The sequence below is a fragment of the Saccopteryx leptura genome, chromosome 7 (genome assembly GCF_036850995.1).
Source record: "Saccopteryx leptura isolate mSacLep1 chromosome 7, mSacLep1_pri_phased_curated, whole genome shotgun sequence".
Lineage (NCBI taxonomy): Eukaryota > Metazoa > Chordata > Mammalia > Chiroptera > Emballonuridae > Saccopteryx > Saccopteryx leptura.
In genome coordinates this window covers 102,980,044-103,006,919 of record NC_089509.1, presented here as the reverse complement: position 1 = coordinate 103,006,919, position 26,876 = coordinate 102,980,044, and the positions used below count along the sequence as shown (strand labels likewise).

At 57.1% G+C, this 26,876-nt stretch overlaps 2 protein-coding genes, 2 long non-coding RNA genes and 1 pseudogene across 10 annotated transcripts; 3 read left to right on the top strand and 2 right to left on the bottom strand.

Moving 5' to 3' along the window:
* Window positions 1–896: 896 nt before the first annotated feature.
* Window positions 897–6,747, bottom strand: CTDSP1 (CTD small phosphatase 1). Of its 4 annotated transcripts, none has more exons than XM_066345003.1 (7): window positions 6,580–6,747; window positions 5,050–5,213; window positions 4,538–4,642; window positions 4,367–4,423; window positions 3,637–3,729; window positions 3,330–3,515; window positions 897–2,572 (listed from the first exon to the last, which is right to left on the bottom strand). In XM_066345003.1, exons 1-7 carry the CDS (start codon window positions 6,644–6,646, stop codon window positions 2,444–2,446), a joined length of 801 nt encoding a protein of 266 aa, XP_066201100.1. In that variant the 5' UTR covers window positions 6,647–6,747; the 3' UTR covers window positions 897–2,443. The 4 variants fall into 4 exon arrangements, with proteins under 4 accessions (XP_066201100.1, XP_066201101.1, XP_066201103.1 ...); XM_066345004.1 differs by having other exon boundaries at window positions 4,538–4,639; XM_066345006.1 differs by having other exon boundaries at window positions 5,065–5,213.
* A 3,411-nt stretch (window positions 6,748–10,158) lies between these two features.
* On the top strand, window positions 10,159–12,536 carry LOC136378530 (uncharacterized). Its single transcript, XR_010746618.1, has 3 exons — window positions 10,159–10,740; window positions 11,974–12,105; window positions 12,438–12,536. It is a non-coding gene; the product is annotated as an uncharacterized lncRNA (long non-coding RNA).
* Window positions 12,484–23,060, bottom strand: SLC11A1 (solute carrier family 11 member 1). 4 transcript variants are annotated; one of them, XM_066345549.1, is made up of 15 exons: window positions 22,774–23,060; window positions 22,121–22,254; window positions 20,486–20,608; window positions 20,068–20,187; window positions 19,193–19,299; window positions 18,682–18,752; window positions 18,272–18,339; window positions 17,977–18,132; window positions 17,211–17,369; window positions 15,882–15,971; window positions 15,638–15,757; window positions 15,075–15,224; window positions 14,555–14,628; window positions 13,976–14,129; window positions 12,484–13,098 (listed from the first exon to the last, which is right to left on the bottom strand). In XM_066345549.1, the coding sequence occupies exons 1-15, from the start codon at window positions 22,778–22,780 to the stop codon at window positions 13,054–13,056; spliced, it is 1,578 nt and encodes a 525-aa protein (XP_066201646.1). In that variant the 5' UTR covers window positions 22,781–23,060; the 3' UTR covers window positions 12,484–13,053. The 4 variants fall into 4 exon arrangements, with proteins under 4 accessions (XP_066201646.1, XP_066201647.1, XP_066201645.1 ...); XM_066345550.1 differs by having other exon boundaries at window positions 12,484–12,853; XM_066345548.1 differs by lacking the exon at window positions 12,484–13,098 and adding an exon at window positions 13,468–13,846.
* On the top strand, window positions 16,153–18,674 carry LOC136378531 (uncharacterized). Its single transcript, XR_010746619.1, has 4 exons — window positions 16,153–16,259; window positions 16,780–16,919; window positions 17,695–17,838; window positions 18,533–18,674. It is a non-coding gene; the product is annotated as an uncharacterized lncRNA (long non-coding RNA).
* LOC136379037 (rho guanine nucleotide exchange factor 25-like) lies at window positions 22,779–25,383 on the top strand (annotated as a pseudogene).
* The last annotated feature ends 1,493 nt before the right edge of the window (window positions 25,384–26,876 follow it).

Sequence of the window (26,876 nt, the reverse complement as noted above, 5' to 3'; positions counted from 1 at the left end):
TCCCTTCTCTCCTGTGTATGGCGGAGCGGGGCAGCGGCCCACCCCCGGGAGAGGGGGGAACGACAGGCGCCCCTTTCCCCTGCCCCCGGGGTCGGGTGGGGATGGGAGCAGGCGGGGTTAGAGCCCAGCGCCGCGGAGGCCGCGTCCGCAGGGACGGAGAGGCCTCTAGTGGCCACCTCGGGAAGGAGAGGGCGGGCCGCGAGGGCACTTCCTGCCGGAGCCCCGGGCTGCCCAGTTTTTGCAAAGGAAGCGCTGCCACGGCCGGAGGGGCGGGGGCAGGAAGTGGGCCCGAGGCTCGTGCAAGGGCGCGGCCGGCGGGAGGCCGCGGAGGGCTGGGGGGGGAGGGCGGAGAGCCCCCCGGAGTCTCCGGCGCAGGCCGTTCCCGCGGCTCCGTCAGGGAGGCCTGCGTCAGTCTCGCTCAAAGTTCTTCCGTTCGCAGTTGAACTTGGCTTCCCCGTAGCTGGCCCGCTCCCCACCTCCACCCTCTGGGGCCTCACGCACTCCTCCCCTCCGCTCCGGGCCAGAGGCCACACCCCTCCCGTCTCCGAATACCTTCCAGGGGCCTCCCCTAGGGACGCATTTCTGCTTAGCTTTAGAGCTAATCTTACGGAGTCCTCCAAGGGCGGCATTTAAACAATTCTGCAGAGTGCCGATCTCCATTTTGCAGGTCAGATAACTGAGGCTGAGAGAAGTAGGAAAATTAAACAGTACTTAGATCATTCTTGCACTTTCACACTTGAAGCCCCAGGGGAGTAGGGCAGCCTCCACCTCCTCCTCCTCCACCACCACCACCCACCTCCTTTCCTCCCTCCAAAGGGTTTGCTTAAGTGGGGCGTGGCTTCATAGGACACACTCTCCCACTTCAATGCCCTTCCCCAATAACCACAGAGGCAGGATGGGGGGGTCTGGCTTTCTCTTTAGTTCTCATCACACTGAGGGGCTCTACATCACAGAGAAGGCACTTAAATGGATGAGTCATTGGATTCAGACCAGCCATGTCCTCCCTCCCACCCCTGGCTTTCCAGGGGGATGGAGGGAGAGGAACAATGACATGTCCCTTTGACGCTCCCCCTTGGCACTGGTACGTGGGTCCCCTAACTGTTAGGATCTGGGGCGAGCCCAAGGCCTTGACCTCCAGATTCAGCATTTGGGGGAGGGGTTCCAGGTAAAGGAGGCAGAACTGGAAGGCAGGATGTCCTGGGAGCAGCCCCCAGCCAGTAGGGGATGAGGCAGGGGGCTGCAGAGGGTGGGTTGGCACAGAAGAGGGGTGTAGCTTGGCAAACCCCGTAAGAAGGGTCCCACCTCCTACGGATCCCCTAAAGGCACGGGTGAAGTATGGGGTGGGTGGTAGAGGCACCTGTTAGGTGGTGTAGAGATCCCTCAAACACACTCAGCTGGTTGGCCTACCACAGGCTGGGCACAGAGAAGGTGCTCAATAAATGTTTTAAATGAATGAATGAAGCAAAGAGGGTATAGGGGACAAAGGATAGGGCCTGGGGCCAACTTGTTTCATTCAGAAGATAGTTTAAAAATGTTAAAAATCCTTTCCCTCCCTCCCCCCAATTTATGGGCCCAGGAAAGGGGAGAGGAAGGGGTGTTTCTACCCCAACCTTTCCCTCTCCCCTTTCCCTAAAAATCTATATACACATATACATATTTATATGGCACCACAAAGGGGTCCTGCCTATGCCCCCACACTCAGAGCAGGGGAGCCAAGCCCCAGGGCCTCGGGGTGGTCAAAGTAGACATGAGGGGTTAGGGCTTGGGTGATGTGGGGAGCAGCCCTCTGCTGCTGCTGCTGAGCCCAGAAAAGATGGACTCTTCATCCTGAAGGACAGACCCCTGCTGCCTTCACAAGTGGTAGCAGATCTTCTCCCCTCCTGACGACCCTCCTAAGCAGGGGTGGTGGGCTCTGTAACAGTCCCCACAGAGGAGGTAGGGAGACTGGTTCCTCCCTCACCAGCAGCCTGGAGACTATTCCAGGCAAGAGCTGACCCGATCTGGCCTTGGGAAAACCAGACGGGGGAAAGGGCTCTATGCAAGGCACTTGGTTGGTGTCCACTGTTCCCAGGCTGGGGGCCCAAGGCATGGGGCAGCAGGAACCCTGCCCCCTCCCCCAAGCAGAACCGGAAAGGCCAAGGGGCTCAATTTGGCAGCAGAGAAACATGGCAGCACAGAGAGAGAAAGGGGGAGTGGCACGCAGGGCCCCTCAGGTCCCCCAAGAAGAGGGAGGAGGTTCTAAGGCACTGACACAGGGACCCAGGGTCTCACTGCCCTCTGTGCGGCCTGCTGCCCCCTTAGCAGCCTGGCCAGGCTGGCGGGGGAGACACCCAGGTCCCCATGGCACTGAGGTGGCCAAGGTTGCAGAGTTGTCTTAAGGAAGAGTCCGTGAGTGAAAGGTGTAGGTGTGGTTAGGGGCAGGTCCTGGCCCCAGGGCTCCTCACTAGCTGCCAGGCCGTGGCTGCCTGAGCACTGAGTACACGTCATCCACTCGGCTGAGCTGCTCGAAGAAGGGCAGGAGGTCGTGGAGCTCTGTGTCACTCATGTTGTCAAACCACGAGGCCACCGGTACCTGGGCAGATGGGCATTGGGTCATCACCCTGGACACAGAAGATGCAGCCCATCCCTGAGCAGCCCCCCTCGGTGGGCCACCTCCTGGAAAGCCCTTACCCAGCTTTCAAACATTTTGACAGCAGCCCCCAGTAAATCGTGTCTATCTACATAACAAAGCAATATTCTTTTTTTTTTTTTTTTTTTTTTTTTTTAGGGATTTTTAATTACTTTTATTTATTTATTCATTTTAGAGGAGAGAGAGAGAGAGAGCGCGCGCGCGCGTGAAGGGGGGAGGAGCAGGAAGCTTCAACTCCCATATGTGCCTTGACTGGGCAAGCCCAGGGTTTTGAACGGGCAACTTCAGCATTCCAGGTCGAGGCTTTATCCACTGCGCCACCACAGGTCAGGCCAAAGCAACATTTTCTGAAAGGATACTTAACCTAACTGTGTGCAAAGCACTCTGCTATTTTGTTTTATTTTTTAATCCCAACTAGGACCCACTAAATCATGTCTGTGACCCACTAACTGGTAACAACTTAACTGGCAGCTTAAAAATTGTAACTGTTCCAATGCCCAGGCGGGACCCAGCCCACTACACACAGTCCGAATGGGCGGAATAATCAATAAAGCATGAGGCAAGTGGACACAGGTCAATGAGAGGGAAGAGGAGGAACGGAAGGGACACCGCCCAACCTGGGAGCAGGGGCAGGCAGGAAGCCTGAAGGGACTGACCCCTTTCTTGGTTCTCAGCCCCCTGTCCAGGGCCTGGCACTTACAGCGTTGTCCGGATGGAAGACATAGGAAGCAGGCGAGTTGTCCAGGATGAGCACCCGCCGCAAGTCTCGGCCCAGCCTGCTCAGGTCTTTCACGTAGTTCCCGCGGTGGAAGACACATGACTCACGAAACAGCCGTGCCCGGAAGGCCCCCCACTTGTCCAGCAGGTCAGCTACTGGGTCTGCATACTGCAGATGGGAGGTGAGTCATCTGGGGCCAAGGGTGACCCAGAGGTCACTGCCCAAAGGCCACAAGCTAGAGAGGAGGGCAGGGCTGTCCCAGGAGCCTGTCAGGGGGTGTGGGACTCACCTTGGCCAGGCTGGCAGTGAAGAGCACGCACTCGAAGAGCTCGCCCATTCTCTGGAGGAACTCATCCACATGGGGCCGCTTCAGCACGTAGACCTGGGGGGTGGGCCAGTGAGGGGACTGCTGGCCCACAGGCTGGGAGTGGGGGGTGGCGGGGGGCTGGGAGGGCGCCAGTGAAGGAGGCGGAGGAGCACAGGCGGCAGGCTGGTCTCAGGCCCTGCGGGGGGGCTCCACTTGGCCAGCCACCCCAACCGCTGCTAGGGATACCACCACTCTCTCAAAGAAGGATCAAAATGAACCTCTGACTTCCAGGCTTCTGCCTCAAGGGGAATCACTAATTCTCTGGCTTCTCTGGCCCTTCCCCTAACACGGCCTCAGGCAAATGGAGGGGCCTAGGGGCAGCCCCCTCACCCCAAGGCTGCAGGGCACCGGCCCCCGAGCCAAGTAATGGAGAACAGGCTGGACAGCACACAACCTATCCTGAATTACTTGAACTGGGTTCCGGGCAGGGTGGGGTAAGGAGGTGCCAAGAAGAACTCCACTCCCTGTAGACCTTACTATAGTCAAGTCCCTGAGGGCCTGTGTGACCTGGGACAAGTCTTACACCCTCTCTGGGCCTCTGACATTCCACATCTAGCAGAGACCTAGAACAAGCTCTCAGGATTGGTGGGAGGAGCCTGTTTGATCGGCAGATACCAAGCCCACTGCCTCCCCCCAGTACCCAGCCCCTCACCTGGTGGACAACCCCATCGATCTCCACTGGGATGATGAAGTCAGCATTGTTCACTGGCTACAGGGGGGAAAGAGTGGCTGGAGTTGGGGCAAGGCCTGCCCAGACCGCCCTCCCAGGCCAGGGCAGGCCCCCTCAGAAACCCAGGGCAGGGGGCTGCCGGGCAGAGCCCACCTTGAAGGAGCTGTGCACCAAGGTCTCATCCAGGTCGATGACCACGCAGATCTTGTCTGAGTCCTGGGCCTTGGCCTCGGGGAGCAGATACTGGACTGGGGTCTGCTGTGGGGACGAGTGGGGCTGGCTGGGGGCACCTCTCTCACACCCTGGTCATTTCTCCTACACAGGCCTTCCCTCCCACAGCCCTCACCTGGGGATCGACAGGAACATGGGCAGAGACCACCCTGTTCCCAGATTTGCCCCTGCCAACTCTGGAGCCCGAGGCAGGCGCCTAGCTCTCTGGGCCCTGCTTCCCTATCTGGAAGCCAAGGCAGAGAATAGCATCCGCCAGTGACAGGGAAATTCAGAATTCCCTGGGTGGTGGTCTTAGCGATTTCAGGGTACAAGCTAGGCAGTCCTGGGAGGGCTCCACTCTCCTCCAAACTTTCCAGGGCCTACAGGCAGTTCAAGAAAATCCTTTGCCCCTAAACCCCCTCCAGGGTGGACCCAGGTGCCCCTACAGCCCTCACCTGGTCACCACACACCTTAGGAACAGCTCCATTTTCCTCCACGAGCAGGGGTGCCCCGCTGTGCGTGGGCAGGGCCTCCCCATCATCCCGGCAGACACAGCAGAAAAGGGAATGGAGGATGCCCCGGCTCCGGGGCTTCTGGGAAGCCGATGACTTCTGGTCACCTGAAGCAGAGAGGCCCAAGGTGGAGGCGTGCATATGTGTCCAGGTGCCAGCCCCTGGGCTGCCAAGGCCTGGCGATACCCCATTCATCGAGGGAAACACACTAGGGTGGCTCTAGACCACCCCTCTGCTCCCCACAAGTCAGTCCAGGGTGGGCACAGAGGTACCACCTAGGGAATAGGCTGGCTGGAGAATGTACCAAGAGCGCTCTCTCTTCCTCCCAGCCTCCATCACTGCTGAGAGCTCAGCCCCAGGGGGGCACCTTCTGCCACCCACTTTACTTGAGCGGTCCCTGCTCAGTCGGACCCAGGAGGGCTCCTGCCCTCCTTCCATTATTTCAGCCCCCCATGAGTCCAAAGTCCTCACTGCCGCTGAACCCAGAGGCAGGGGGTGGACCTGGGGCCAGTGTCCGGCAGCCATCTGCCGGTCCCGCCTCCTCCGCCCCCACCCCGCTCTGCCCCCACCTCCAACCTAGAGCTGGGTATGCGCCACCGGCTGATTGACGGGCCCATTCTCCACCGGGCCGCCGGCCCCCGGACAGAGCTAGGCTCAAGCCAGAGGTGGGCATACCTGGAAGGACTGCCTAGCCTCTGAAGTCACCCCCGGGACAGGGGGGGCCAGACCTCAGGCCCCGGCCCGCCAGCGCCGGGGAAGCCTGCCGAAGCTGGCGGCGCGGCTTCCCCGGTCGGTGCATGTGTGCACAGGCCCGGCGCCCAAGCAGTGGGGCCCCAGGCAGCCGGGACGCCGCGTGCCCGGCCCAAAGCATGGGGCTCCCCGCGGGCGCGCTGGCGACTCTCAGAAGTAGTTCCTCTCTGCGCCTCTGAGGGGCTTGGAGCCTCCACGCGTGACGCGGAAGTTTGTGAGGACCGTGGCTGTGTGTTGGCGGGAGATCCTTCCACCCCCCTCCCCAACCGGCTGTCACCTCGGCGCCCTCCCCCGCGACCTGACCGGACCAAGACCCAGGGTGGGTGGGGGGGCGGAGTCTCAGCGGGTGGCCGTAAGGCGCCCTCTCCAACACCCTCCATCTCCCAGCCCCCGTGGCGCTATTGGGGAGGGGGAGGCGGAGGGGGCGATCCTCGGCATTGCGCACTGCCATCCCGGGGGACCCTGGAAGAGCCCTATTTCCACTCCTGCCTCAGCTTCCCCACCTTGAGCAGACCAGAGCACCCAAAAGGCGCCAGACCCCGCCCCGCGTCTCTCAGCCTCCCCGAGTTCAAACTCCCCTCTCCCTCTCCGGCTGGGAGCTTCGAGCCCCGCCAAGGCGGGCGCTCGGGGCGCGGGCAGCGGCTGCCCGGGGGAGGGTCTCGGCCCCCTTCTTTTTCCCTCCCGCGGCGCCCTGGCTTCGGTCCCCTCCGCGCAGATCCATACCTTTGCCCCGTAGCGGGCCCCGTGCCTCCTCCTTGCTGATCTGAGTAATGACGGCCGAGCTGTCCATGGGGCCGGGCGCGCTCCGCTCCGGCTGGACTCTGGCCCCGGTGCCCGGCCTCCCCCCCGGCTCGGGCCGGAATCGGGGCGCGGGGGGGAGGGGAGGGGTGGGAGGGAGGGATCCCCGCGAGCTTCGGAGGGGAGGGGAGCCAGGTTCTTAGGGGGAGGGGGAGGGAGGGGGCGCGGAGGAAACTTTGTTACAACATGGAGTTTCCTCCCCGCAAGGCGGATGCAAACATGGAACCCGGGCGCCGTTTCAAGGCTCCCCCTTAAAAGGGCAACGGCTTCGGCGTGACCTGGACTCTGCCGCGGCTTTCATCACTTCTGGGGCCGGCGCGACTCGGCGGGCGGAGAGGCGGGCCCGGCCCGGTTCCTGCAGCGCTCCAGGGGGCGTCGCCTCCTTTCCTGCCGCCCGCCCGCTGGGAGTCTCTGCGACTGCGTGGCAGGCCCTACACCCGGCCTACAGTTACAGGCCGCCCAGCGCCAGGGACAGGGCTCGCCCCGCCCGCTCGGAGCGCCCACGCCAGGGAGTACGGGCGGGCAGCGCGGCTTCATCTCTGCTCATTCCAAGGATCATGGACAAGCTGCTTCTCGTTTTCTCATCTGGGAAATGGGACGAATGCTATCTGGTCTATAAAATGAGCCTTCTCTCTGACGATAGCAGGGGCTACTTTGCAGGAAGTCGTGAACGAGCGGTAGTTCTTTGCTTCCTCCAAGCGACTGTGCACACACAATCATGCTTTTGACCAGACCGTACCCTCAATACCAGCCGCAGTCTTGGGGCCAGGTTACCTGCATTCCTAGGGCGGGAGGATTCCAACTTCCTGCCTGGGATCTCCAAGCCCACCCTTTTCAACTGGCCCACCTGACGCACCGCACATCGGCCCCAGAATTCGCGCTATCACCTGTTGTTCCCGCCAGGAGGCGCCCTGGACCGCACTGTTCCCTCTACTTGGAACGCGCTTCCTACACCTACCTTCTTGGAGCCGATCCCGCCTACCTCGATGAAATGCCACTGTCTTAAAATGGTCTTCCCAGATACCCTCCTCTACTCCCTCGCCGGCCGCTCTGATCCTGGGGGGGGGGGGGGGGGGGGTCTGGTGGCGCCCGTACCTTGGTTGCTACATCATTAAGGGCCCAGTGCCCAACTGTTGGGCCTGACACATCTTTGGAGGCTTTTAAACAGCAGTTCCACCCGGGTCCGGGCAGAATCACACTGGTCAGAACTGCGTCCACGCGGATTCTTCACGAGGGAAACTCCCGTGTTCTTGGCTCTGAGGATGAGTTTCTTTTTCCTGTTTATTAAGTTTTTTTCATTCGTTATTTTGTGTTCACAATTTAAAAGACAACGCCAAGCTTTGACAAACAAGCCTCAGCACTTCCTTCCCCCGGAGGGCGCGTCCAGTACTGTCCAGCCGCCAATGCGAGCGCCCCCGCGCACGTCCCCTCGTTCCCGCTGGAGGGGGAGGCCCTGCGCGGGGGTGGGACCCGTGAAGAGCAGCGCTTCCCTGGAGGCGCTCTGAGTGGTTCCCTGCGACTGGGCTGCGGGGACGGTGACTTTGGGCTGACTCCCCCCCCCCCCCGAAGCTGGACCCCAGTGCCCCCTCCTATGGTTATGGACCCCGCAAGGCAACCCTCATTGCAATTTAAAAAATATCCTGCTGTAGTTGTTGTTTGATTTTCGAGGGGTCAGGGGAGAGAGAGAAAGAGAGATTCATCGACTTGTTGGGCTTTCTTGTATGTGCAGAGACTGGGGATCCAACGTTAACCTTGGCGTATTGGGACAACCTGTAACCACCCGAGCCGCCCTCATTGCATTGAATCATAATCGCCAACATGTGGCAAGCACTTCGTCTGGGTTCCGCTCGGGCTGCGTTCTCCGATCTCACTTACTGCTCAGAACGACCCCCTCCTAACCCCATTTCACCTTTGGGGAAACTGAGCTCTGAGAAGTGACGCGACTTGACTTGGCTCTGCAGCCAAGGCTGAGGCAGGATTATGGCCGCCAAAAAGAGTCTCCTCCCCTTCGGACCGCCCCCGGGGCAAGGACGCAGCTTGATCCCCGACACCCAGTCTGCACTGACCCCCAAAGGAAATTGGTGGCGAGGAGGGAGTGAAGCCTTGCCCTCACCTAAGCAGGGCAGCTCGCCCTCCTCTTCCCCCTTGTCTCCTCTGTGAAAGCCGAGCCTGGCCGGGTGTCCCCGGTGAGGGTCAGAGGACCTAATGCGGGGATAGGGCGCAGGGCAGGGCCGCTGCGCGCCCCGCCCCCCACACACACACGCACACGCCCGCTATTCCCCAGACCTCCTACCCCCCCCCCCCAAGCCACCTCTAAACCTTTTTGGGTCGGGGCCTCTTCCCCTGGGAGACCTGCCCTTTTCCCAGGCTCCCAAGCACGAGGTCCCCCGCTGCGCAGGGTCTAGGGAACTGTGGGGACAGAGGAGCAGGTGGAAGTGTTCTATGGAGTTTTTTGGGGGGTGTCTTCGCGTTTCCTCACTGTGTGTGAGGGGTGTCCACACCCAATGCTGTCCCATCCTACCCCAGCAGCTGGAGGTCGCCTTGCCTACATAGTTGATTATCTTTTAATTAATTTAATTGATTTTAGAGAGAGACAGAAACATTGATGTGTTCCTGTATGTTCCCTGACCAGGGATGGAACCTTCAACCTTAACGTCTCAAGACGACACGCTAACCAACTGACCTATCTGTCCAGGGCCACATGGTTTATTTTTATCTTTTATGGGTTTGCACTCGAAGAGGAAGGAAGTCACGGGGGCTGTGAGTGGGGAAACACCAGGTTCCGTCTGGCACTGTGGACAAGTGTCTTCCCCATCCAGCAGGCAGCTTAACCCGGTCGGCCACACGGGCTTGAGAAAGTGTCAAGGGCACAGTGTGCCCAAGGCGGGAGCCCCTGGGCAGGCTCCTCCCAGACTACTTCCAGCCTGAGGGGCTCACATATAATCCACACTCCCTCAAGTTAGATCTGAGCCTAGAGGCCGGACGACCAGAGATGGGGGCGAAGCTGCACTTTGTAGGGGTCTCCCTTGACCTGAAATGACTGGCCTTGGCCTGACCTCCTCGCTAACCTCTGGCCCACGGTAACCCCTTAGCTGGCCCTTTGATCTCCTCCCCTCTCCGCATTTCTTGCCTCCCCAGATTCTAAGTCTCAGGCTTAACTATAGGTGGGACCAGCCTGCTCATTCCCTTTCCTGCTCCAAGAGATCTAAGTGCTACGCAGACCAGACGCAGGTCTTTGCTTTCGCCCACTGATACCCCCCACCCTTGGCATGCTCGTCACTTCCTTGATAATAGCTTTCAAAAACTGTCCAAGGGCCTTCTTTGACCCTTGCCTCACTCTTTTCCAAGTGTGTCCCACACGCACAAGGTCGTTCCCCATCCCACTGTATAGTGATTTGTTGTTTATTTTGTATAGAGATTTGTTATTTATCACGCACACACACACACCCTCCCGCTGTAACTGCTTGAGAGCAACCATCTTCAATTCGGAACTTTGCCTCCCTCTCCCACTAGACTAGCACAGGGCTGGAGCCTAGTTAATGCCTAATCAGTGAATAAACCAGAGAGGTACAGGGAGGTACAGCTGGTGGCACCCTTCAGGACGCTAGAGAAGGGGCTGGGAGATGCCTTTTTCTATTACCCAGCCCCCAACCACCCCTTCTCGCGTGGGTGCCATTTTCTCTGGGGCCAAGCACGGGGAACGGAACTGGGAGGCTTTTTTGCTCAGGTAAACCTCTCCCACCGTTGCTCTGGCTGAGCCAGACCGATCCCTGTTCCGTCCCTTCTTGAGGGCCCCACTGACATCATTGCCGTTTTAAGAAAGAGGAAATTCTTCTTATAAACAAGCGCCCCATCCTGAACGCGGAGCTTGCCACGCCGGATCCTCGGGAAACTGGGGGTGCTTCCAGGCACAGGAGTCGCTCCAGGCTCAACCCACGGGAAAAGTACGGCGGCCTCTCTTCATCGCTGCCCCCTACAGCCAGGGGCTGGCGTCCGAAGGACTAGAAGAGGCCGGAGTAAGGACTTGGGGAGCCTAGAAACAGCCCAGGGAGCGTCTCTAAAGTGCGGCCCCAGCATGGGGCGAAGGTGTGTCGGGCGGCTCCCAGCAGCTGAGGGGGTTCCCCGCCCACACAGCTCTCCCCTCTACAACCTTCTCCTTGTCTGGGCGGATTCCGAGGCCCCGGGCGCGAGGCCCGAGGACCCTCCCTCTCTTCTCCGGTCGGGAAGGGTGCGGCCGTGGCAAAGAGTGAAGGCGCTCGGGACCGTCCCTGCCCCTAGGGGGAGCTGGGAGTCAGCGCCCAGGGAACGTTAACTGTGCGGCGTGGGAGTCGGGGCCGCCGGGTTCCCTGGGGAGATGACAAATGAATTGGGCCTCGCGGGCAGGGACTCTGGGGTTCATTATGACCTGGCCCGTGAAGGGGGAGAGAACAGCTCCGTTTTACTGAATGGAAAATAGTTTGCTGGTGGAAAAAAAGGCTGAGGCCACTCCAGCGAGAGAAGACATTGGATAGAGTAGGGAGCTCTTGACGGTTCAGGGATTTCGTGCTTTCCCGGTTTCCGTTCCCCTGCTCTTTTGGGGGAGAAGAGAACTAGCGTTGACTTCGCATTCATCAAACTCAGATATTTTAAGTGTGTCCTGCCCCCAACTGGGTGGGTCAGTCTGTCAGGTGACTCCTGTAGGTGCTCGATAAATACTTCTGGAGTTTAAATTTTTTAAATTTTTATATTTTCAAATTATAAGAGAAAATTTAGAAAGTTACAGAGGTAGTAAAAGTAAGCAGTAGAAAAAATGAGGAACGGGGCCCTGGCCGGTTGGCTCAGCGGTAAAGCGTCGGCCTGGCGTGCGGGGGACCCGGGTTCGATTCCCGGCCAGGGCACATGGGAGAAGCACCCATTTGCTTCTCCACCCCCCCATCCCCTCCCTCCTCTCTGTCTCTCTCTTCCCCTCCCGCAGCCAAGGCTCCATTGGAGCAAAGATGGCCCGGGCCAAGGCTCCATTGGAGCAAAGATGGCCCGGGCGCTGGGGATGGCTCCTTGACCTCTGCCCCAGGCGCTAGAGTGGCTCTGGTCGGCAGAGCGACACCCCCCCCCCAGGGGCAGAGCATCGCCCCCTGGTGGGCAGAGCGTAGCCCCTGGTGGGCGTGCCGGGTGGATCCCGGTCGGGGGCATGCGGGAGTCTGTCTGACTGTCTCTCCCCGTTTCCAGCTTCAGAAAAATACAAAAAAAAAAGAGGAACGGAAGCAAATTACAGAGGCAAAAGAAGGTCCTTGTTTTTTTTATTTATTCATTTTTAGAGAGGAGAGAGACAGAGAGGGAGAGAGAGGAGAGAGAGACAGAGAGAGAGAAGGGAGGAGGAGCTGGAAGCATCAACTCCCATATGTGCCTTGACCAGGCAAGCCCAGGGTTTCGAACCGGAGACCTCAGCATTTTTTATCCACTGCGCCATCGCAGGTCAGGCCCAAAAGAAGGTCCTTTGGAGCTTAGAAAAGTACACTGGAGAAGAGCATTGGACAGGGAGGGGGGGGGGCATGCGCCCTGGATCCTGTCTTTTGAGGGTTTTAAAGTCTGGAGGGTCTAGGGGAGGCTCTCAAGATTATTCATCAGCTTTATGTTGATGAGCCAAAATGAGATTTATTTGGGATTTCATCCATCCTTGAGTGTGGTTGGCATAAATGGCACTAATTGGGTTGTGATTTAAGCTATTTACCCTTCGGTTGGGGAGGAGAAGTATAAACCATTTACTCTTTTTTTTCTTTTTTAAACTTTGTTTATTGATTTTACAGAGAGGAAGAACAAAGAGATCAACATGTTGTTCCAGTTATTTATGCATTCATTGGTTGATTCCCACATGTGCCCCGACTAGGGATCAAACCCCCAACCTTGGCATATCTGCACGATGCTCTAATCAACTGAGCTACCTGGCCAGGGCCTAAAAACCGATTTTACTCTTAAGTGTCCTTGGCTGGGGAAGATTGGGTTTACTAAACGGCTGTAAACTGCTTGGCTGTTTGACTATCTCAGTTTCTCTATTCCATGTGTCCCGGCTTAGTAGCCTGTCTCATCCCCCCATGAGAGACTTCCACCCCTGACATCTTTTAGGGGTGATGAGGGAGGATGGTCAGTCTTTAGTAACTGCTTCCTGCTGACAGGGGCCGTTTTCTGTTCATGTATAGGATATGGAAATCTCTCCCTGACTGATCTAAAGAAGACAAGGGAATGGGATCTGAGACTGGACCAGAGAGGCTGTTAGCTGATTCTTCCAGTGTAGGGTCAGAATCCCTGAAGTATCTCCATCTTGGTATGGAATTGTATCCAGAAGCAAAGTTGGTAGATTGCTCAATATTCCATTGACTCAATATGTAGTCCTGAAAATAAGTCAGTTCAGTTAATTGTTGAGTCTCATTTCAGGAGGCGGTGATGCAGATGGGCTTCCCAAAGTGAGACCTATAATGTGCAAACAAGCAGTCAGGAATTTCATAAAGGCTATGCTGGATGGTCCCCATCACCCAAGTGTCACCTGGGGATGGTCCGGGTTGGTTGTAGGTGGGTGACTCTGTGTCCAGAGGGCAGGTTTACCTTCCACATCAGTGTTGATGAGGTGTGTTGTTGTTGTTTTACAGGCACAAGTTTATTTAAAAAGTCACAAAGGTGGGAAAAGTGAGCCATGGAGAAAGTGAGCCAGCTGGGCTGCGTGGGCTCAGGAAACAAGTTACAAAGGCAGAAGAAGGGCCCTTGGCGCTGAGGAGAGTACACTAGAAAAGAAGATTCAAGTGGGCATGCTCTGCGGAGAGAGAGCCCTGGAATTTTGTTTAATTTTTAAAGTCCCAGTGCCAGGCACAGTATTAAAATGCTTTACACTCCTTGCAAGTTTGGTGTTGTCTCATTATACAGATGAGGTCACTGAGGCCTGTACATTAATCACTCGAGGTACTTGAAGCTAGGAAACAGCAGGTCCCTATGGAACCCAGGTTGGCCTGCCTCCAAAGCCCCCATTCCACCTGCTGTCTCCACACCCTTTCCCCCCACCCCCATAGCCAGCAGGCCAGTCAGCCCCTTATTCCACCCCCAGCTGGACCCAGAGGAGAGCTCATCTGGAGGGCTCCTGCTCCTCTTCAGGAAGCCCGTACAAGAAGTGTTGATGGGAACGGTGGGCCAGCAGGCTGGCTCCGTGGGCGATGGAACAGGTCCAGACCTGGGGGAGGGGTGAGTATGAAAACAAGCCCCTGGGGGAGCCCCAGTCTGTCCCCTCCTCTCTCCACCTGTGGCCTCCCCTTCCTTCTTGCCTTCCCCATCCCCAAGGCACCTGCTGCCCCAACAGTACCAGGTAGGTGGTGAGGCCCAGGTAGGGGAGGGCCAGCAGGGCTACGAGGCCGAAGTAGGCGGGGTGGGGGAGGCCGTGCAGGTAGCTGACCAGGAAGTAGAGGTTGATGGTGCAGATCAGTATCATGATTGAGGACGTGATGGTCTTGCTTAGCCTGGAGGACAGGAGGGAGACTCAGGACTGGCTGCATCCCCTCCTCCTCCTCTTCAGTACCCACAGCTAGGCTGAAGCGGGGCTGGGGAGGGTAGGGAGACGACAAAGCCAGTCTCTGGGCCGTGGGGCCTGGAGCAGACCCCGCCCATTTCTGCCTCCTGGGCCCTCCAGGCTCCACACTGGAGGGGTTTGGCGAGAGCAGATTCTAAGATGGGGGTGAACAGCTCAGGATCTAGAAACAGCCCCTACCCCCATATCTCAGCCCTGACTCCCCCATTGGCTAGCTGTGTGACCTTGGAGACATTCCTTACCCTCTCTGAGCTGATTTGGATAATGGGAATAATCATGTTAACCCTACCTCTGGGTGGTTGGTTGTGAGGATCTAAGGAGGTAATGCGAGTCCAGGACTGTGATGCGAGTACTCACCAGCTGTTGGTGAACTCCCGCATGAGGGTGGGCATGCTGGTGAAGGTGAGGATGGGCAGCACAGCGAAGGGGAGCTGGGGAGAACAGGCGAGGATGGGGCTGAGAGACCCGCCCTAGGAGTACAGTGAGGAAGGGAGAGAGCCGGGCTCCTGTCACCCTCTGCCTGGCTGTGTGTCCTTGGGCGAGGCTCCTAACCATTCTGAGCCTCAGAGTTACCACCTTTGTGCCTTCCAAATTTGTGGGGCTCTAGAGCAGAAAAAAACAGCTGGGGGCAGTGGTCCCAGGCTGCCTGAGTTTGAACCTTAGCTCTGCCACTGGTCACTTAACCTGTGTGCATCAGTTTTCCAAGCTGCAAAATGGGGATAACGGTGGTTTGTACCCCTGGGCTGGCTGTGGGATTATGAGTCTGGTTGGCAAGGTGTGTTTACATTGTGCCTGGAAGGTGGGTAGGCTCAGTCTAGGGGCTGCTGTGGTTCCTGTTTAGCTCTGCAGGGGGCAGGGCTGACAAGGGCGCCCTCACCAGCAGGCTCTGCAGCACGTTGAGCAGGTCATTGAGGCCTGACAGGTCTCTCAGGTCCCGGAAGACGGCCACGAGCACGGTGGGCAGGATGGCGCAGGAGCGAGTGAGGAGGACCCGGGCAAAGCGCGACCACCGCAACTTCAGGAAGCCCTGGAGTGTGGGGTGGGCGCCTTTGTGGCTGGGTGCAGGACAGGGGATTCCAGAGGAGGGGCCTCCGCCTTCCCTCAGCCCATCTCCTACCTGGAGGAACCCTCTGTTTTTGCATCTCTGAACTGGGGGCCACCCTGTCCCTAGCTGACAATGGACGGGGAGAAATTAGGGAGTTCTCCTCCCGCAGTTGATTGCTGAAGACTAAAGAGTTTTGGGGGAAAGGATCCTATTAGTCCTGGGTCTGCAGCCGTGGGTCAGGCACCTCACCTCTCTGAATCTCTGCTTTCTTGTCTGTAAAATGGGGCTTATAATGGCTGCTTTAGGATCTGGTCTACTTTAAGGATTAAGAAAGCCCCAGTCGGAGCCCCAAGTGGTATGCCAGGTGATCTCGCACCCCTGGCCCCAGGCCCCACCTCCATCACAAACTGTCCCGCGTAGGTGCCAGTCATGGTGGAGCTCTGCCCCGCAGCCAGTAGACCCACCGCCCAGATGTAGAGGGCTGCAGGGCCGAAGATGCAGCCCAAGATCACGCCCTGGAGGGAGGGGTGTGGTCAGACCCGTGGCCTCACCCCTCCGTGTGTGATCCCGCCCATTAGTGGGCGTGACAAGGAGCCAAGCCGCTCATCCTTCCATCCCCGCCACCGGCCTCCAACTTACCCCTTGGTAAATGTCCACATCCACTGTATCGTTGTTCATGGGGAAGATCTTAGCGTAGTCATGGAGACTGCTGTTGGCACAGATGTTGAACTGTGGGCACCGGGGCAGGAGGAGAGAGATGTGAAGCGCACAGTCTCAGAAGCTCAGACCACCAGCTGGGCCTTGGCCAGGGGTTGAAAACTGGTGGCCCCTGAGCTGTGTCCGGCCGGACATATTTTGTTTGGCTAACAAGTTGTTTTTTCTTTCATGTGAATTTACTGTTGGGTTTGTAGGGCCGGCGCCACCGCACAGAGGCGATTGGCTGGCAGTGACTCAGGCTGCCCCGCAGTTCCCCCTGCCTTACATGGACCCCGCTCCCACAGCCCTGTGACTGGCCAGGTCTGGAAGACAAGGTTTTGCCCTTCCTGTTTAGACCTCTCTCCTTGTGTCAAGGAGCAGCATGAGACCCAGGGACGGGTGTAACCTTGAAAGGTCACATAACAAGGCAGTGGCAGTGCTCAGGTCCCTGGAGGCCTTGCCAGTCCTCTCCCATGGTGATAAGCACCCAACGATGACCAGCAGTTACTAGAGCCTCCTGACAGAGACCCACTCAGAAAGGGAGACGGGCACAGATCCCAAACCCCAGAGTTCCAGAGAGGAGCGAGCTGGCTCCTTCTCTTTCAGAGTCAGCTCAAACGTCCCCTTTCCAAGAGTCCTCCCCTGACCACCGGGGCTAACGTGGTCTCTCTGTCATCACACCCCCAATGACATTTCATCACCTCCTTTATTTCCTTCACAACTCTGTCCACACTCTTCCCTTCTGTGCTGATTTGTTGATTTGTTTCCTGTCTGCTCCCTGCCTTCCAAATTTAAGCTGCAAGAGGGCAGCGTCTTTATATCATGACTGCTGTCTCCCCAGGGCCTAGGACACTGCCTGATACATAACAAGTGCTCAGGAAGTACTTGCTGAATGGACGATGGTTTATCTGCTAATGAAGATTATGAGGAGAGAGGAGGACTCAGAGATGACTGGCTGCACACTCCCACTCCACACTCATGGTCAGGCGTCCCCTCCTCCCAGAATGCAGTTTGCTGAGCAAATTCTGCCCAACCTTCCAGTTGCGACTGGTGTGCTGGGTCCCCCCAGACTCAGCTCCTCCCTCCCAGCTACTTCCCTTAGATGTCTATGCCTTGCAGCCCCTTGTGTGGCCCTGACCCTCAAAAGCCTGCCTAGGGGAAGGGGGTCCCAGGCTCCCTCTCCGACCACTGCCTGGAGAGTGGGGCAGAGACTCAAACGGCTTCGCTGCATTGCCGGAGTCCCCAGCAGGGGGGTGATGTGGTGTGTCTCACCGCGGCCTGGTTGGTTTGCTGGTAGAAGGCCTGCCCAAAGACAGCCACAACAAAGAGGTTGATGAAGAAGGAGACAGACAGGGCGATGGTGGCCTCAATCAGGAAGTACATGTTGGCTTCTCGGACGTCAGCCCGTCGGGTCCGGTCTATCTCTCGTGACTATAAAGGTCAAAGGTGAGGAAGAACTAAAGTCTCTTATTATAGAATCGCCCCAACGTGCGCCACCCCCACACTTCTAACCCGTTCTTTCTACAGCCTCCTCAGTGGCAGTCTGGGGCAGGCCTGGTCAGCCAGCACCCACCCCCCTACATGCCCAGTTTATTCCTCCCCAGGGCCCTTGCCCTTCCCTCTGCTTAGAATATCTTCTTCCCCATCTTCCTTCCCATCCTTCCTTCCTCAGAGGTCACCTCCTTAGAAAGGCTTTTCCTGACTCATTTTCTAAAGTTCTCTGCTCCTCAGTCATTCTCTGGTTTGTTTCCTTCAGAGCCCCTTGCACAACCCGTAATTCTTCCCAGCATTTGTTTCCTGGCTCTTGGTCTGGCTCCCCACTAGGATGCAGGCTCTAGGAAGGCAGACGGCTTGTCTGTCTTTTCATCATTGACCCCCGGATCCCGGATCCCAGCACACAGTAGGTGTTCTATTGACTATTGAATGATTCACTTCCCACCCGAAAGCTGGAAGGCAGGAGCCAAAGGGGAGGGACTCCAGGCTTGGGGGTGGGACGCTAAGGGACCAAGCATCTCTCCCTTCCTGTTCCTCTGCAAACCTTGACCAGGGACGAGTGCAGGTAGATGTTGTGGGGCATGATGATGGCACCGACGATGCCTACGGCCTGCAGCAGCTCTGGCTGGCCACAGCCCGGGCAGGAGGGCAGGAACAGGTCCCGAAGAAGTGCTCCCTGGGCCGGATGCGCCACAACGTACTGTGAGGAGGAGCCTGGTCAGGACAAGCCTTGTTCCCCCCGTGAAGCCACTCTCACCCCCACCGGGACCCTGGCCTCAGGCTCTGCAGGGGCAGAGACAGTGGCCTTGGTGGGGGGTGCTGCGGCTCTGGCTTCCCACCTCATAGCCGAAGGTCAAGGCCATAATGGTAATGAGGAATCCAAAAAAGGCTTCCAGTTTCCGCAACCCTAGGGAGAGAGCCAAGGAGCAGAACACTTAAAAACAAAAAAGCAAAAAACTTATAACATAAGTAAGTATCAATGGTGAAATCTTGAGTACTTTGTTCCAGGCACTGTGCCAAGTGCTGACATATATTATTACATCAGTGAATCCTCGCCACAGCCCTATGACATCTGGGCTATTATTTCCCCCACGTTATAGGTGAAGAAATCGAAGTCTGAGTAACTTGCCCAAGGCCACACCAGATGAGAAGTGCAGGCCTTTCCCTGAACAGCAGAGCATCAGCGGGCTCCGACATTCCCTTGCCCGCCCCACAGTGCAGTCCCCTCCTGGATGAGGGGCATACCCACCGTAGTTATCGAGGAAGAGGAAGACGAAAGTATCCACGATGGTGATGAGGACGCCACCCCAGAGAGGGATTCTGAAACCAGAGTGGCCTGGGTCAGCCCAGCCTGGTCCAGGGGTCCCAAACTCCTACTCTCAGCCCTGAGGACTGGTGAAATCTGACCACCTGGGGGCAGAAACCTAAGCGGGCCCCAGAAAGCTACGGAGGAAGGGAATGGGAGTGTGCTGGGGATGGAAGATGGCACAGAATATGAGAGGAGGGACCCAGATGGGTGGGGGACCAGTATGGCAGGAAGCTTGGGGTTGCAGCCTGAAGCCTGCAGGGTCACTGACATCTATCTGTGTGACTTTAGACAAATCGCTTTGTGTTTCTGGGTCTCTGTTTCCCCATCCAGCAAATTGGGCAACAACGTGAGTCAGAGGGGACTGCAAATGGTCAGGGAAGCATAAGGCCCGAGAAAGAAGCAGTAGCTGTCCTCAGCCGGGGACTGAAGCGCCGGGGCCCCCGAGCAGTACCGTCCAGCCGAGAGCAGACTGAAGGCGATGGCTGTGCCGATGACCTCTTGCATGTCCGAGCCCACAATGGCTAGCTCGATGGTCAGCCAGAGGAGGGTGCGGGGCACCTAGGGGAGGCAGCAACCTTCATCAGGGCCGGCAAGTTGTCTCAGCCCTACAGTTACCTCTCCATACTTAGCACCGTCGTGCTGGGCTGGAAGCCTACAAACTATAATACATTTGTAAGGCTGCCTGGCCAGCTGGCTTCCAGTTGGGGTTGGCAGGAAACACTTATGGGAGATTGAAAGGCAGGGAGAAGTCATTTCCCCCCCTGCTTCTGGCTGTGGTTCCAGCAAGAGCACCAGGCAACCTGGGCTCCAGCAGCACTGCTGGCCATTTTGGCAGAGGGAGGGGGTAATATTCCCAGAAGCTTGGCAGCCAATGATGGCTCTTGGACTCCTGCCCGACAGCCTTCTGACCTCTGGGTGCCTCCTTCCCTTGATCGTCCAGCCCTTCCAACACCTTTGTGACTACATCCCTGCGTTAAATACCTTTGAGATGTCTAGTGGTGAAAATTTGGTTTTCCTGCCTGGACACTGGCAACTGCCAAGCCCTCAGTGTCCACCCCAGCCGATGACCATTCCAAGCTGATACCTACCTAATTTTTACTTTGGGCGAGTCACTCCTCCAGGTTTCAATTTCCCCTTCTATAAAACGAACAGGGGCACGTCTAACATCCCTCTTTGCTGCTAGTTTGAGCCTCAGTGTTTTCATCTATCGAATGGACTGGTAACAGCCCACGTGAGGTGATGTGTTTATTTGATTATGGAAGCTGTGAGCGGCTGTTTTGGGTTTGGGCCCTGTGGGTGTCTCCTGTCCAGGCCCACCAGGCTCACCTTAGGGTAGTAGAGATGGCAGATCTCACCCAAGTCCTTGCCTGTCACCACACCCAGCCGGGCAGCGAGTCGCTGGCAGAGCAGGCCCAAAACTGTGGCCCACAGCAGCACCCAGAGCAGCTGTGAGAAGGCAGGGAGAGGCCGTCAGCCAGAGGACCTGCGAACCCCGGGTTGGTGGCGCCCTCTAACCAAGGACACTCCTTGGGGAGATAGTGGGGGAATGGAGAAGACCAACCTCCCCCACCCCATGTACCCCACACGCTGGCAGGGACACCCGGGGACCCTTTCCAGCCCGTTTGAACTTAACATCTTCTCTCAGGATCACCAGCTGTGCAGACCACGCTGGGGAAATATGGCCAGCTGGGGTCTCCACCTACTGAACCTGGTCACCCTCCCCACAGGCTTCCAATTCAATCACTTTGAATCCAGCCACAGCACCAGCCTGCAGGTCTGACTCGATGTTTCCAGGGTCCAGGAAAGCGATGCTCATGAGGAAGCCGGGTCCCGTGAAGGCCCACAGCTTCCTCAGGCTGAACGTGCCCTGTGGGTGGGAATGGGGTGTGAGCGGGTCCTGATTATAGGGGCTGCAACAGCCGGCCTTGACCCCCACCCAAGGGGTTCAACAGACCAGCCTGGCCTCTGATCTCCACTCCTGGAGCTGTACCCCACAGGGGTTAGTGGAGGACATGGGGTGGGAGGACCCAGCAGGATTTGCTGAGTCACAGTCCATCCGGCACATGCCGCAGCCTGACTACAGCTGACCAACCTACCCCCTGCAGGCTGTGACTCTGCAGATCCTCCAAGCCCCGACAGGGGGTTTCCTGGGCTCAAGCCTCCCTCTCTAGCTCCTCCCTCTCTAGCCCTTTGTCAGACCCTAGATTCTCTTCTCTGGAGCCCACTGAGCTGAGGGTCCCCTTACGCCCATTCTAGGGCTTGATCTGGCAGCCTGAGATCTGCTAAAGATTCTGGAAATGCCGGGTGACAGTGTCCTAGAAGCCAGCCTGCCGCCTCCTTCAGGTCTCCCAATGCCCTTTTCCAGGTCCTTTCCTTTATAGCAAATTCTTGAACGTGACCGACAGTGGTGCAGTGGATAGAACATCGACCCAGGATGCTGAAGACCCAGGTTCAAAACCCCAAGGTTGCCAGCTTGAGCGCAGGCTCACCAGCTCGAGCATGGGGTCTCTGGCTTGAGTGTGGGATCAGAGACATGATCCCAAGGTCGCTGGCTTGAAACCCAAGGTTCCTGGCTTGAGTGAGGGATCACTGGCTTGGCTGGAGCCCGCAGGTCAAGGCACGTATGAGAAGCAGTCAATGAACAACTAAAGTGACACAACTATGAGTTGTTACTTCTCAACTCTCTCCCTTCCTGTCTGTCTGTCTCTGTTTTTCTTGCTAAAACAAACAAAACAACTGCACAAAAACCCTTGAAGCTCCAATTGAATTCACCCCAAGTCCCTTTCCCTTTATTGAAAAGCTGAGATTTACCCAGAAAGCCACTTGATAATTTTTAGACAGATGATGATCTAGATCAGTGATCCCCAACCCCCGGGCCACGGACTGGTACTGGTTTGTGGGCCATTTGGTACCGGTCCACAGAGAAAGAATAAATAACTTACATTATTTCCATTTTATTTATATTTAAGCCTGAATGATGTTTTATTTTTTAAAAATGACCAGATTCCCTGTTACATCCGTCTAAGACTCACTCTTTACGCTTGTCTTGTAAGTTCGACAATTATATTTAAAAATACTACAGTTTTTACACTGGTCGCATAATTTTATTTTGTGTATTTATCTGTCCCACCCTAAAGGCTGGTCCGTGAAAATATTTTCTGACAATAAACCGGTCCGTGGCCCAAAAAAGCTTAGGGACCACTGATCTAGATGCTGGGAAAAGAAGCAGCAATGGGACGGTTACACTGTCCATCCCTGCTGACCAGAGCTGGAGGGACTCGGCATGGTCTTCAGGAGATGCCCCTACCCCAGCCATGAGACTTCCCCTAGATGGCCCTGTCCATCCTGAAAGATCCTAGGAAGTTTTCAGCATTCCTACCGGTTTTGTTTCCGGGATAGAAATCTTCTCACTCAGGTAGGTTGCTCTGGGAGGCGTTTGATGTGGCCCTGCGCTGGGTGGGCTGGAGATGGAGCCATAGCTGGGCCCGCTGGGCCTTTGGGGACCCCTGTTATCTGCAAAAGGCCCCATGAGGCATGGTGAGTGACCTGCTTCTTCCTGGTGGCCGTTCATCCTCCTCCCCCGCCTCCTCCTGGCAAAGTTCAGAATCAAGGCCCAATTGAATAGGGACCCTTGAGTCCCCTCTGGGTCCATCCCCTTCACCCCTTGGCCAGCGTTCCAGAAGGTGTGGGAAGTGGAGCCTTCAGAATTACTCTCCACCCATGTGAGTGCAAGATCCCCAAAGCCAGATCGCTCTTGCCACAGAGGATGTGGGAGAGGGACGCTGGGCTCTGAGGAGGGCTGCCTGGCACTGACTTGTGTGCCCCTTGGCCTGCCTCCTGCCTCCTCCACTAGCCAGCGAAGTTCCAGGGCCTCCAAATGCACAGAGATCAGACAGAAGAGACACTATGCTCTTTGGGATGCAAAGAACCCAACCCCAGGCTAGGGTCCAGACCAGGACTCCCATGGAGGACCAGGGACTTCCTTTGCCTCCTTGTCTCTCCCCACCCCCATCCCTGGAGGGGGCTACTCACCTGTCATGAGGAGGACAGGGCGAGCACCTTCTGCATGTGAGCGGCGGGCTGGAAGCAGCTCCACTCGCCCGTGTTCCTCTGGATGCTGCTACCCGTCAGTGTGTGAGCCCACACCCTCCTCGTGGAGCCCGGCTGTGCTCACACACGGGCATTGTGAAACACTTTCCAAAGGCAGAAGTGGCCAGCTCGGGCGGAAGGGTCTGGCCAGTCGCTGTGTGGATTTTCCTTCCCCTTCTGGCCTGAGCCCCACAACACCTTTTACCCCCTTCCAGACACCCCATGTTCTGTGTCTCTCAACTTAGCTCTGATTTCAAGACACTTCCTGCCGCTTGGTCATTCATATCCAGATCACTTGACTGACCCCACCCACCTCCAGTCAGGCTGATTGGGCCGATGGCAGGCAGGGAGTCCTGATGGCTCTCTAGGCTTCAGTTTTCCCTTGAATTTTCCATTCGTTCCTCAGAGGAAGAGCCCTTCTAGACATTGCCACAGGGACATGCATCTAAGAGTCAGGCCAAAGAGATCCTTGGAAGAAAAGGGCAGTGGCGTCCGCCTCTGCTCTCTCCCTTCCCCAGGCTTAGAACCACCTCCCACCCCAGAGGCCAAAGACAGAGCTAAGGCGGCTGCTGCATCCCTCCTGCCCAGCTCTGCGACTGTCTGGGCCAGCGCCACCCTCTCTGCCCTCCAGCCTAGACTTCCGCCTACCCCTCCTCATTTCCTTCTTCACCCCTCGCCCTGTCAGCGCCAGGGTAGGAGACAGAGGGTATGTGCCCTGCACCTCTCTGCGATTCCCCCTGCTTGGTGGGGGACTGAGGCAGATGGTGGCCAGGTGGACCCTATGAGAACTGGGTGCTGGAACCAGACAGAGGAGAGGAGCTTCCAGAAGTGGCCCTGCTGGTGGATAGAGTGCTGGCCTGGGACGTGGAGGACCTAGGGTCAAAACCCCAAGCTCACCAGCTTGAGTGTGGATCGTAGACATGACCCCATGGTCTCTGGCTTGAGCCCCAGGTCGTTGGCTTGAGCAAAGGGTGACTGGCTCTATAGGAGCTCCCCCCCCCCCAGTCAAGGCACATATGAGAAACAATGAATGAACAACTAAGGTGCCACAACTATAAGTTGATGCTTCTCATCTCTCTCCCTTCCTGTCTGTCTGTCTCTCTCACAAAAAAAAAAAAAAAAAAAAAAAAAAGGCCCTGCTGACCACACTCTTGGAAGGCCCTGGGGACAAGATGAAGCCCCTGAGGTGAAGACTGTCCCAAGCCCCTGAGAATGAGGAGGAACAGAAAAAGGAGTCTCTGGAAAGGAGTCCGCATCCTCAGTGAACCGGTAGAGACAGAAAAAGTATGTGGAGGACTTGGGGCAGATTGCGGGGCTACACGACCACCAGGACGGCCCAGGGAATCCCAGAGAGTCTTCGAGGCTGTGACAGGGTTGTGTTTAGAAACACCCAGCAGACCTATGAGTGGCATCGAGAATGTTTCTTGGGGGAAAGACAGCGGTGTTTGAAAGATCCTGACTGATTGGCTCAGCTAGTCATCACACATGCCCCGGCTGCATATGTGTGTGGTACACAGTCAGAGTAAGCCCTAATCCGAGAATGTGGTGTCAGACTTGGGGGACATGGAATCCCAGCTACCGCTCAAGGGTCCCCTCAAGCATTACGGCAGGCTGGGATGGACCTAGAAGGGTTGGAGCCAGCTGTGGAAGTCATGTGCTTCGTGCCCACACGCTACAATGACCTGATGACCCTGGGGAGTGCCCACACGCTACAATGACATGATGACCTGAGGAGACTGCTGGGGTTTGAGGGCGAACTGCTCAGGGGAAGCTCTTAGAACAGCACACATTCTGGGTTACAGAGCCTGAGGCTGGGGGGCCTTCTCTCCTCCTGGGCTCGTGAGCGTGTGTCTTCCTCTTTGAGCAGAGGCCCGGGGAGGAGGAGTGCAGGGTAGAGCACAGCCCGGATAGGTGTGCACGAGCAGCATCAAGCTGAGCTGCCTTGGACTGGCAGGAACCTCCCAGCTGACCATTGCCGCTCTGCGCGGACCTGCAGGGGGCTGGAGGGAGGGGTCCAGCGCCCTGTCCTGCAGAGGGAGGGGCCCAGCGCCATGTCCTGCAGAGGGAGGGGTCCAGTGCCATGTCCTGCAGAGGGAGGGGTCCAGCAGAGGGAGGGGTCCAGCGCCATGTCCTGCAGAGGGAGGGGTCCAGCGCCATGTCCTGCAGAGGGAGGGGTCCAGCGCCCTGTCCTGCAGAGGGAGGGGCCCAGCGCCATGTCCTGCAGAGGGAGGGGTCCAGCGCCATGTCCTGCAGAGGGAGGGGTCCAGCGCCATGTCCTGCAGAGGGAGGGGCCCAGCGCCATGTCCTGCAGAGGGAGGGGTCCAGCGCCCTGTCCTGCAGAGGGAGGGGTCCAGCGCCATGTCCTGCAGAGGGAGGGGTCCAGCGCCATGTCCTGCAGAGGGAGGGGTCCAGCGCCCTGTCCTGCAGAGGGAGGGGCCCAGCGCCATGTCCTGCAGAGGGAGGGGCCCAGCGCCATGTCCTGCAGAGGGAGGGGTCCAGCGCCATGTCCTGCAGATGGCAGACCCTGCGGTCAGCCAGGCCTGGATCGAGTGAGTGGCTCAGATCCAGCAGGGCTTTCTAACGCATTGCAGTCCCCCACTGAGCACCAGAGAGGGAGACGGGAGAGCCAGAGCCTGACCAGCAGCCTGGGATGGCTGGGAGGGAGAGCCAGAGCCTGACCAGCAGCAGCCTGGGGTGGCCGGGAGGGAGAGCCAGAGCCTGACCAGCAGCAGCCTGGGGTGGCCGGGAGGGAAGCCTGGGGGAGTTCAGCCTGGAGACCTGGCCCAGGGCAGCACCCGCGCACTCCCATGGGTGGCTGTCCCCTCTCTGCTGTGCTCGCGCAGAGGGGAAGTGGTCAGAGTCCTTGTCCCCCTGGGCAGCCTGGGACTCTCCTTCAGTTCTACCCACTCCAAACACCCCTCCCAGCCAGGCCAGACTTGCCGAGTTGGGTGAAGATGAGCTGTTAACTAGTGAAGGCTGTGGCGGAGGGGTGGGGCTGACTCAGCCACTCTCTTCCCCGAGGGACTTCAGGGCCCTCCTCCCGCCCTGCCCCAGAACTCCTCCCTCTTGGTGTGTCTGGAGGGTGGGCAAGGCCGGGAGTGCTGTTCACTTGGGGGAGGGAACCTGAACTCGAAAGGACTTCTGTCTGTCCCAGGAGCACAGGCTCCTTCCGTGCCCTCCCCCACGCGGGCCCCACAGGCCCCACAGCAGGAGGATGCGTGGGAGGGCTGGGTTCAGGGCCAGAGAGAAATTATTGGTTTTGTTTCTGATTTTGTTTTTTTCTGTTTTCTGAAAATAAAGGTTTTGTTATATCTATATCTATATCTCTATATATCTCTATATATCTATATATATAGATATAATAAAATAAAAAGAAAGAAAGAAAAAAAGAAAGAAGGAAAAGAAGGAAGAAAGGAAGGAAGGAAGGGAGGAAGGAAGGAAGGGGCACTGGAATCCTGGTTCTGGTTCTGCGAGACTTATAATATTTACTTGAGATTGTCACCAGATCATGTCCTCTCTCTGAGCTTGTTTTCTTCTTCAGAATTCCTAAGAGGTTAAAATTTAGATGCCCGAGAAGGCCAGGCAGGTAAGATAGACTATGCGATAGGTTTGAAATAAGAAAAACAGTGCTAGCTCAGTGTTGCATGACAAATGATGCTGAGCCCCTATGCCAGGGGGCAGTAGGGAATGGTGGTGACTGTAGCAAAACAGAAGTCAGATACTATTCTGTCTGAGGAGGGCAGTGTCTACAGAGTTCCAGCCAATTGCCATGTGCATCCACTGTCATTGTATCTTCTGATTTGTCAAGGATGCTGGAAATTTTGGAATTTTATGCAACATAGTTTTTTTTTAACAATAAGCTCAAAAACTTTGAAAATATTATATAATTTGAACAAAACACCCTTATGAACTAGATTCTACTTGAGAGTTATCATCCTGTAACCCCCAGATAAATGGTGAGCAAGACCTTTCTAGCTTCCAGTGTCTTCCTCTTGCCAGCTTCTGTCCTCCCCTCCTACCCAGGGTCTTCTCCCTCCCATGCTCCT